This window comes from Nicotiana tomentosiformis, chromosome 6 (assembly GCF_000390325.3).
Source record: "Nicotiana tomentosiformis chromosome 6, ASM39032v3, whole genome shotgun sequence".
In the NCBI taxonomy this organism is placed as follows: domain Eukaryota; kingdom Viridiplantae; phylum Streptophyta; class Magnoliopsida; order Solanales; family Solanaceae; genus Nicotiana; species Nicotiana tomentosiformis.
Window position 1 is genome coordinate 17,899,292 of NC_090817.1, and position 10,202 is coordinate 17,909,493.

Below are 10,202 nucleotides of genomic sequence, written 5' to 3' on the forward strand. Positions count from 1 at the left end.
CGATGATGTCATCATAAAATCAAAGACACAAGCTGATCATGTACGCTATTTGAAAAAGTTCTTTGAACGGCTTCGGAGGTATGACCTTAAGCTTAATCTAGCCAAATGTGCATTTGGGGTTCCATCTGGGAAACTCTTCGGTTTTATAGTCAGCTGCAGAGGCATCAAATTGGATCCATCTAAGATAAAGTCCATTTGAGATGTGCCACCCCCGAAGAACAAAAATGAAGTCATGAGTTTGCTCGGGAAGTTGAACTACATCAGTAGGTTCATTGCTCAGCTCGCAACCACGTGCGAGCCCATTTTTAAGTTGCTGAAAAGGGATGTTGCTATCAAGTGGAGGGACGATTGCCAAAATGCTTTTGACAAGATCAAAGATTATTTGTTAAAATCCCTTGTACTGGTCCCACCTAAACCTGGTAGGCCTTTGTTTTTATATCTATCAGTGATGGATAATTCCTTTGGATGCGTTCTGGGGAAACATGATCTAACATGCAAAAAGGAACACGCAATCTATTATTTGAGCAAGAAGTTCACCAATTATGAGGTTAAGTACACCCTTTTAGAAAGGACATGTTGTGCCTTGACTTGGGTCGCTCCGAAGTTGAGACATTATCTTTTGGCCTACATTACTCACCTCATATCCAGAATGGATCCTCTGAATTACATCTTCCAAAAGCCAATGCCCACTGGCAGGCTCCCAAAATGGCAAATCTGGCTCACAGAGTTCGTTATCGTCTATGTCACTCGCACCGCGATGAAAGCACAGGCTTTGGCCGATCATTTGGCAGAGAATCCAGTTGATGATGAGTACATGCCACTTACCATATACTTCCCATATGAAGAGGTCAACTCAATAGAGGAAGTAGTTCCAGACGATAACCCTGTATGGAAAATGTACTTTGATGGAGCTGCCAATATCAAATTAGTTAGGATCGAGGAAATCCTCATCTCACCTATTGGACAGTATTACCCTGCAACAAACCGAATTCAATTCTTATGTACTAATAATACGGCAGAATACGAAGCCTGTATCATGGGTTTGAAAATGGCCCTCGATCTAGATGTGCATGAACTATTGATTATGAGAGATTCTGACTTGCTTATTCGACAAGCCCAAGGCGAATGGGAGACTCGAGACATCAAGATTATTCCATACAAACAATGTGTGCATGACTTGAGCAAAAGATTCAAATCCATCGAGTTCAGGTATATTCCCAGGTTTCACTACGAGCTAGATGATGCTTTGGCTACTTTAGCCTCGATGCTCCCTTATCCGAGAAACACTCATATCGAGCCACTAGAAATCCAAGTTCGGAATCAACACGGTTACTACAATACAATTGAGGCAGAACCAGATGGTGAACCATGGTATCATGACATAAAACGATTCCTTAAAACAAGAGAATATCCAGAGCATGCCAAGGGAGATCAAAAAAGAACTATAAGGCGGCTCGCCGATGGTTTCTTCCTGAATGGGGAAATTTTATACAAAAGGACCCCATATTTGAACTTGTTGAGATGTGTAGATGCCACAGAAGCTGAGTGGATCATGAGTGAAGTACATTCGGGGGTATGCAGACCTCATATTAATGGATATGTTTTGGCGAAGAAGATTCTGAGGGCAGGGTATTATTGGCTTACAATGGAGCTAGATTGCTTCAGTTTTGTTCGCAAGTGTCACCAATGCCAGATTCATGGTGACCTGATTCACCTGCCTCCTTCAGAGTTGCAGCCCATGTCCTCTCCTTGGCCTTTAGTTTCTTGGGGAATGGACGTTATTGGGCCAATCAAGCCAAAGGCTTCAAATGGGCATAGATTCAGTTTGGTTGCAATTGATTATTTCACCAAGTGGGTGGAGGCCGTTACTTTCAAAGCAGTCACTAAGAAAGCAGTGGTAGACTTTGTTCATTCCAACATCATCTGTCGCTTTGGTATTCCAAAAACCATTATCACTGACAATGCATCCAATCTAAATAGTCATTTGATGAAGGAGGTATGCGAGCAATTTAAAATTGTGCATCGCCATTCTACCCCTTACCGTCCAAAAGCCAATGGAGTTGTTAAAGTGACAACCAAGAACATCAAGAAGATTTTTATAAAGATGATCTAAGGTTCTAGACAATGGCATGGAAAATTGCCTTTTGCTCTTTTGGGATACCGTAGGACTGCTCGCACATCTGTTAGGGAAATTCCTTATCTGCAGGTATATGGAACGAAAGCTGTAATACCGATCGAAGTCAAAATTCCCTCTCTCTAGATCGTTGTGGAATCGGAGATTGAAGATACATAATGGGTAAAGACCCGTTTAGAACAACTAATGTTGATTGATGAATAACGGCTAGCAGCAATATGTTTTGGCCAATTATACCAGCAAAGAATGGCACGCGCTTACAATAAGAAAGTGCGTCCACGACACTTTAAGGTAGGCCAACTCGTTTTGAAACGCATTCTTCCACACCAAGTAGAAGCTAAAGAAAATTTCTCCCCGAACTGGCAAGGACCCTACATCATCAAGAAAGTGTTACCAAAGGGGGCCTTGCACTTGGTAGATGAAGAAGGACGGGTACCAGACATGAAGATTAATGCAGATGCAATCAAAAGATATTATGTTTGATATATACCCACTGCATAACTTTCACGCATTATTTTCTCAAATTGAGATGGCGAAGGCTATTATTGGTCTCTGTCCCAAATAGGTGTCACCCTTTTGTTAACCCCTTTGAGCCGTATTTGTCTTCCTCATTTTCCTTCTTTTGGAACCCGTGTATTTGTAAAGAAATAAATAAAAATAAATCATATAACAAACCTTCTGATTTTAGTGAACTACGTCCGACCTAATTCCGAAAGGATACGTAAGCAGCCTTACCATGGGTTCGGTCCCATCAAAACAAAAAAAAATCCATATTCCCATACTCCAAAACTAGGGCAGGAGTTTGTTTTATTTTACGGGTTTTTCTATATAAATATTTCCAAAAGCTGTAATTCAGTTCGAGGTTCTTTTCACCTTTTCCCTATTAGGAACTTCTGATCGATCTTTGAGAATGTTTGAAGTCCCCATGCAAAGAGAAAAGAAAATAATAAACATAAGAAAGAGTCTTATCGGTGAAAACCCGTATGGGCACTGTAAGGCGACAATGAGCAATGAGGGTCTTCGATGCTCCGGCATGAGCACAACCAAGACAGTTTCAAGATGAACATTTGCGACGGAGTTTTAGAATTAGATAGCTCAGACGGATCAGGCGTCCAGTCCAAAATGCATGTCATGATTCATTGAAGTCAGCACACACCTCCAGATAAGTCTTCCTATTACTCTCCCCCAAATAGACATCTTTTGTTTAGTCACAATTCCTTTTTACTTTCAATTACTCTTATATGTTACCCATAATTTTATTTGAGTCCCTTTTGGTCTAATCTTGCATCAAAAGTGAAGCAAAGAAATGGCTGCAAAACTGGCTATAGTTTTCCCGTAGTACCGAGCACATTTTGGAGCATATTACTGCATTGACGAAGGAAGGAATCCATCTGTGATATCTTTTGATAAGGCGGGCAAAGTGTCTCAAAGAAACTGAAAAGGTCGCCAAAGTAAGACTTGCTTCATGGGAAACGTTGATAAGCACAATGGACACAAATTGGTTTTGAGTGCAAGACAACTAAGTTTGATTTTAAAGGAAAATTGCTTTGCCTTAGGGATAAGGGTTAGCGGTACCGTGGACATCCAGGTGTGAAACAACCAGGGGAAACGTTAAGAAGACAAAATCTCCAGAAAATGATACAAAGTATCTGAGCATCTCGGTACCACTCTAATAAAATCAGTCTTTCAACAACGGGGTGGCCGTGAACTCAAACTCCTCAATGCATCAAGGCCACAAACCGACCTACATTTTAAAAACTCATAAATTTTCTTTGTTTGAAGCAGGAACAAAGCAGTGCAGAATGGCGGTTCTCAAAGGATGAATGCCACCAAACGTAAGCAACTTAAAATCTCCATTTTCTTTTATTTTCAGCATGCATCACTATTGTCCACACTACCATTTTCGTAGCTTAACGCAGGTAGCACCGTTTTGCCTAGGGGGATCCAACTCATAGTTCCGGGTAGAAGTACTCTTCGCTCAGGTTGTTTTATGTAGCTTAACTCAGGTAGAACCATTTTACCTGGGGGATCTAGCTCATCGTTCCAGGTAGAAGTACTCTTTGCTCAGGATGTTTTACGTAGCTTAACTCAGGTAGAACCATTTCTCCTAGGGGGATCCAACACATAGTTCTGGGTAGAACTACCATTCGCCCAAGCTTGCTTTTTTGTAGCTTAACCCAGGTAGAACCTTTTTGCCTAAGGGGATCCAGCTCATAGTTATGGGTAGAAGTACTCTTCGCTCATGATGTTTTACGTAGCTTAACCCAGGTAGAACCATTTTGGCCTAGGTGGATTCAGCTCATAGTTTCGGGTAGAAGTACTCTTCGCTCAGGATGTTTTACGTAGCTTAACCCAGGTAGAACCTTTTTTCTTAGGGGCATCCAACTCATAGTTCTGGGTAGTAGTACTCTTCGCTCAGGATATTTTTCGTAGATTAACCCAGGTAGAACTATTTCACCTAGGAGGATCCAGCTCATAGTTCCGGGTAGAAGTACTTTTTGCTCAGGTTGGTTTTCGTAGCTTAACCCTGGTAGAACCTTTTCACCTAGGGGGATCTAGCTCATAGTTCTGGGTAAAAGTACTTTTCGCTCAGGATGTTTATACATAGCGTAACTCAGGTAGAACCATTTTGCCTAGGGGGATCCAACTCATATTTTCGGGTAGAAATACTTTTCGCTCAGGTTTTTATACATAACTTAACTCAGGTAGAACCATTTCGCCTAAGGGGATCCATGTCATAATTTCGGGTAGAAGTTCTTTTTGCTCAGGTTATTTTATGAAGCTTAACCCGGGTAGAACCTTTTCACCTAGGGGGATCCAGCTCATTTCGAGTAGAAGTACTCTTCGCATAAGTTGTTTTACGTAGCTTAACCCAGGTAGAACCTTTTCACCAAGGCGATTCAGCATTTGTTCTTCAGTAATATAGGGCGCCAACCCCTGGTTACATTTCCTTTTTCAGTAATAAAGGGCGTCAACCCCTAGTTACATTTTTTTTTAGTAATATAGTGCGCCAACCCCTGGTTATATTTCCTTTTCAGAAATACAGGGCGCCAACCCCTGGTTACATTTCCTTTTCAGTAATACAAGGCGTCAACCCCTAGTTACATTTCCTTTTCAGTAATACAGGGAGTCAACCCTGGTTATATTTCCTTTTCAGTAATACAGGGCGCCAACCCCTGGTTACATTTCTTTTTTAGTAATACAGGGCGCCAACCCCTGGTTACATTTCCTTTTCAGTAATACAAGGCACCAACCCCTGGTTACATTTCTTTTTTAGTAATACAGGGCGCCAACTCCTAGTTACATTTCCTTTTCAGTAATACATGACGTCAACCCCTGATTACATTTCCTTTTTAGTAATACAAGGCGCTAACCCCTGGTTACATTTCCTTTTGAGTAATACAGGGCGCCAACCACTGGTTACATTTCCTTTTCAGTAATACAGGGTGGCAACCCGTGATTACATTTCCTTTTCAATAATACAGGGAGCCAACCCCTGATTACATTTCCTTCCCAGTAATACAGGGCGCCATCCCCTATTTACATTTCCTTACCAGTATAGGGTACACCAATTCCTAACTGTGTTCTCCAACATAGGGTACACCACTCCCTAGTTGATTTGATCTTAAATGCACGATACACAATTCCGTGATATCATTGCCAATATTGGTTATCCCATTCCCTCACCACATTTTCCCAACATAAGGAACACCAATCCTTAATTGAGACATTCTTTTGCAAAAATAAAGGACACTATCCAAATAAAAAAATCATCATGACCTTTTCAGGGTACACCATTCCCGATCTTTTAATGCTTTCAATAAAAAAGTAGTTTTGTTACAGTAACTCACGAAATTTTCCTAATAAAACCTGGGGCAGAAAAATTTCGTTCGTTTGTTTGTTTTTGTATCTGAGTAGGTTTTACCTCGAGGCGCATGGTTCAAGATGACCAAAAGAAGATTTCTCAATCCAGAATAAAGAAAAGAAAAGGAAAAGAAGTGAATCCAAATGTAGAAGCAAATGGAAAGGATATGGATTACTCAAGACATGACTGAAGTTAAGCGCTTTACATTTCCCGTTTTGATCAGAAGAAGCCGTAGAAGAATAAACTAGCACCTGAAACTAGCAAGAATCAAGGTTTAGATCAGAGTCTCCGTGAAGAATTAGTCAAGATTCAAGATCAAGTTTTAGAAGACTTATAGATAGGAATCTTGTAACTCGTAGCTGATAGGTTTGTTTAGTTTCTTTTTGATTTTTGATGTAATTACTGGGCTACAGACTGGAGCCTCGACGGAACCTCATTCGACTCTCCAACTCAGCATTCCATCTTTTTCCTTGAACTACACGCGATGTACTTTTCTTATAACCCGAGATATGTAGGTTGTCCATAACCAAGACTCAGTCGCACTCTTTTCTCTTATCTCATCCCTTTTGAATAATGGTATGGCAAAAAATTAGTCATATCGCTCATCTTTTCTTTGCTTGAAAACTCTTCATATTTCTAAGCAAAGAGGGGCATGCTGTGAGCATCAATTTTTTTACTGTGCTTGAATTTTCGCCCACTTATCTTACCAATACTACACTTTGTCCCCACTCCACTCTCCCTTGTCCCCCACTCATAACCCCCCATATCTCCCCAATTCCCTAAAAGAAGGACATAACCCCCCCTCCCCCCATAAAAAATGAGCATTCCTCATCTCCTTTTCTATTTTTTTCTCGGACCTACACACGAAAAGGGGAGAAAGAAAAGAGTAAAAAACCCATTAGCTGAACATATATACTAAGCTGAAATTGTGAGCTTGGGAGGGGAGCGTATCTTGAATGTAAAATCGTTTCAGATAAATAAGAGACCAATTAGAGCTTTTGAGGGGGGGGGTGGCTTTTCTTTTAAAAAATCTGTTGTTCCTCTAGGTTTCAAGCACTGCTTTGTTGTTGTTTCTGTCACCGTCAGTCCTGGTTCTATTTGTTGATTTCAAGTAGCTTTGGTATCAAAGGTTTTCTCGTTGGTTCTTCTCGTTTTTCCACATTAGGTACTCCCATTTACCTTTAAGAGTATACATTTTGAATGAAGTTATGAAACATGCGTTTGTCTTAGCTGTCTAAATCTGTTTTGACTGTTTGAAACATGCTTTAAGTGACAGATAAAGTGTATGTTTAAATGTTGAAATCCATTTGCATGAACTTGCCTTCTTATAGGCCTAAATAACGAATGTATAAAAGCTGTGTAATTGTTCCGAGAAACTTTATTTCTATTGAATCTCAAGACCAAAAATGGAGGGATACGGTAGGAGAATTTTTATTTGATTCCAGTGAGCTTTATCATACTCTAATGGTGGATTTTTTTAGTGCAGAAATTTTTATTAGTAAACTCTTGTTGGTCTTTGCGTTTAACATGTAGGTGATATATGTAGAATTTTAAAAAGAATTCATCTTTGTTTCCAAGATTGAAGATCAAGAAATTATTTGCTCTTAAAAAAGTCTATTTTATACTACTATACTATTTTAATAAATATACTTGCTGTTTTGGTGAATTCTCCTTAAAAGTCTAGCCACTTTTCACTTTTTTATAATTGAGACCATAAACAATTGAACATGGAATATTCACTTGTATTTGTGTTGCTAGGTCATATAAATTAATTGGGCTTGGACTTTTTCAACATTTGTTTTGGTACTTCAAGAGAAAATATCATATTTTGAATTAAGAACTTAATTATTTAATTAATTTAAACGTTAGGCAATTAGTAGGCGTGCTTTAACTTCACGAGCTCGCTTGCGTAGCGTGATATTTAATATTTAGTTAATTCATTAATTTTATACCATATCCGATAATTTTAATTAATTTTAATTTAAATTAATCTTTTGCTAAAATCGCGGATTCGCTTGCGTAGCGCGATAGTTGACTTTAAATAATTTTCATGAATTAACTTTTTTCAAATGTAGTAATTTCTTCAAAGTACTATAAATAATTGTTTGTCATGTTTTTGGATTCGCTTGCGAAGCGCAATTATAAGTTAATTAATTTTTTTATTCGATCACACATTAGCTTGCGTAGCATGGTTATAAAAAATATAATATTATCCAAATTATTTTTTTAATAATCAAGCATTAAAAGCGGTTAGGTAAAACATAAAAATCATATAAATCACATTTTGTCCAAAATTGATTCAAGCCAATTTTTAAGTGAATAAAGCGACCGCACTAGAACCACTAGACTCGGGGAATGCCTTGCATGTTCTCCCCGGTCAACAGAATTCGTTAACCGAACTATATTTTCGCGGACCGATAAAAATAGAGTCCAACCTTTCTTTGACTAGGGATTCAAATAAATGGTGACTTGGAACACCCAAAAATCAATTTCAAATGACGACTCTGTAAATAAAATAATCTCTACTCAAATTTGTCACTTTAATTGAAAAAACTCTTTAACCACAATCAATAACGTACATATCTTTTTTTGTGAGAGTAAAAAAGAGATATGACAACCCGTTGCACTTTCAATACTATAGTATAATATTAGTAGAAACGACTCGTAATATACATCTTATGATGATATATCTATGTACACTACACGGATACATATATTATAGTCCTGCGCTGCCTTTATGTGTGTTTCTTTTTTTATATTCGTTATTCTCAACTTCTTTTTCTTGACTCCCAACTTGTATTGGAGAGACATTATTGAGATGTTTCGATGATTATTTAAATGCTACTTAGTTTACTAATTAATGAGAATCAATGGAGTATAATACATGCGGTAGAGAAAGCTCGGAGACTGGTGACCATGGGGTTTTTTCCATCCCACAGGGTTGTCGTTTTACCGGATGCACACAAGAATAATGTAAGGAAAAGACATAAGAATGAAGAGTTTTTTGGAGGATAAATAAATACTTGTTCTAGGACATGGTAAAAAGAATTGATTGAGTGATAAGAAGATGTTCAAAAATAGAAGAAATAACAATGAAAAGAACTAACCTTTTGATAGAGAGAGTTTTACCTCTTCAGTGAGTCTATTTGTACTTAGATTAGTTGGACTTGTAGATTTCGAATAAGGGGAGGTTAAACCCGAAAACTAAAACAAATCAAAACAGCTGAGAGAGAATTGGGAATGAAATAACTTTAGTATTTGTGGCTAAGGTGTGGCCTTCATTAAACACCCAAGAGGATATTTATTGCTTGTATATTCATCTTTGGATGACCATCACTTTGATTTCATTATCTGTGATTATGACCCAAAAGCAATGAGAGACAAAAATCCAATTTGACCTTCCTTGACGTTGGCAATGCATTGCCCATTTCCTTTTGGATGATTCTCCATTTCTCCTCACTTCTGATACACAAATAGAAGTACTGGACTTCCTTTAATAATTATGAAGTTTCAGCTTTTATGTACTATAAAATTTTGTGTTCATAGTTCTGCACTTTGCAACATGGCTGGGAAGTTACATATCAATTCTAAACTAGTTCGAGGTCGATTATATGAATAATCAATATTCATTCTCTTCATCTAAACCCTGTTGTTACAATACTAAATAATTTGTGCCACAAACAAGTCCCCAACTAACTAGATGTCTTGGCAAACACACAACCCCGATGTAATTGTGCCAACACAACTAACTCTTGATAGCAACTAGTTGGTATATCTTATATTAAATCTTTTACTTCCATTTCTGTTTTCGCTAAGTCAACATTGATTTCTAGAGGTTAATGGTCATTTAAGACTTAGGTCTATCATATCCCTTATTAATGTATTTAACCATTATAACGTCACACCACTACAAAAAAAGGCTCAATTTGTGGGGGTTATTTTGTTACTTTGTGGCATTTTTTGACCCCCACAATATGAATTGCGACGGTTTTGAAAAATGCCACACTTACGTTCGCCACAAGCATATTTGCGATGGTTTTTTAGAACCTCCACGACGACCGCCACAAAATGACTTTAATTTGTGACGGTTTTAATGTCAATTTGTGACGATTTAAAACCTCAACACTATGATCTCAATGTCTTAAAAAATTAAATTTGTGTAGGTATAAAACCGCCACAGATAAATATTTATATAAATTTAAT

General features: G+C 38.1%; 1 protein-coding gene across 1 annotated transcript; it reads left to right on the plus strand.

Moving 5' to 3' along the window:
• The first annotated feature begins 649 nt into the window (after positions 1-649).
• LOC138893632 (uncharacterized) lies at positions 650-6,189 on the plus strand. Its single transcript, XM_070178276.1, has 3 exons — positions 650-1,851; positions 3,920-3,969; positions 6,053-6,189. Exons 1-3 carry the CDS (start codon positions 650-652, stop codon positions 6,187-6,189), a joined length of 1,389 nt encoding a protein of 462 aa, XP_070034377.1.
• The last annotated feature ends 4,013 nt before the right edge of the window (positions 6,190-10,202 follow it).

What these genes read in the sequence shown, in the direction of transcription:
- LOC138893632 (XM_070178276.1), top strand. Translation starts at nt 650, where the DNA reads ATGGATCCTCTGAATTACATCTTCCAAAAGCCAATGCCCACTGGCAGG. An exon ending in GCAATTGATTATTTCACCAA is followed by an intron (nt 1,852 to 3,919) that starts GTGGGTGGAGGC and finishes TGTTTGAAGCAG; the next exon opens with GAACAAAGCAGTGCAGAATG. An exon ending in AAGGATGAATGCCACCAAAC is followed by an intron (nt 3,970 to 6,052) that starts GTAAGCAACTTA and finishes GTATCTGAGTAG; the next exon opens with GTTTTACCTCGAGGCGCATG.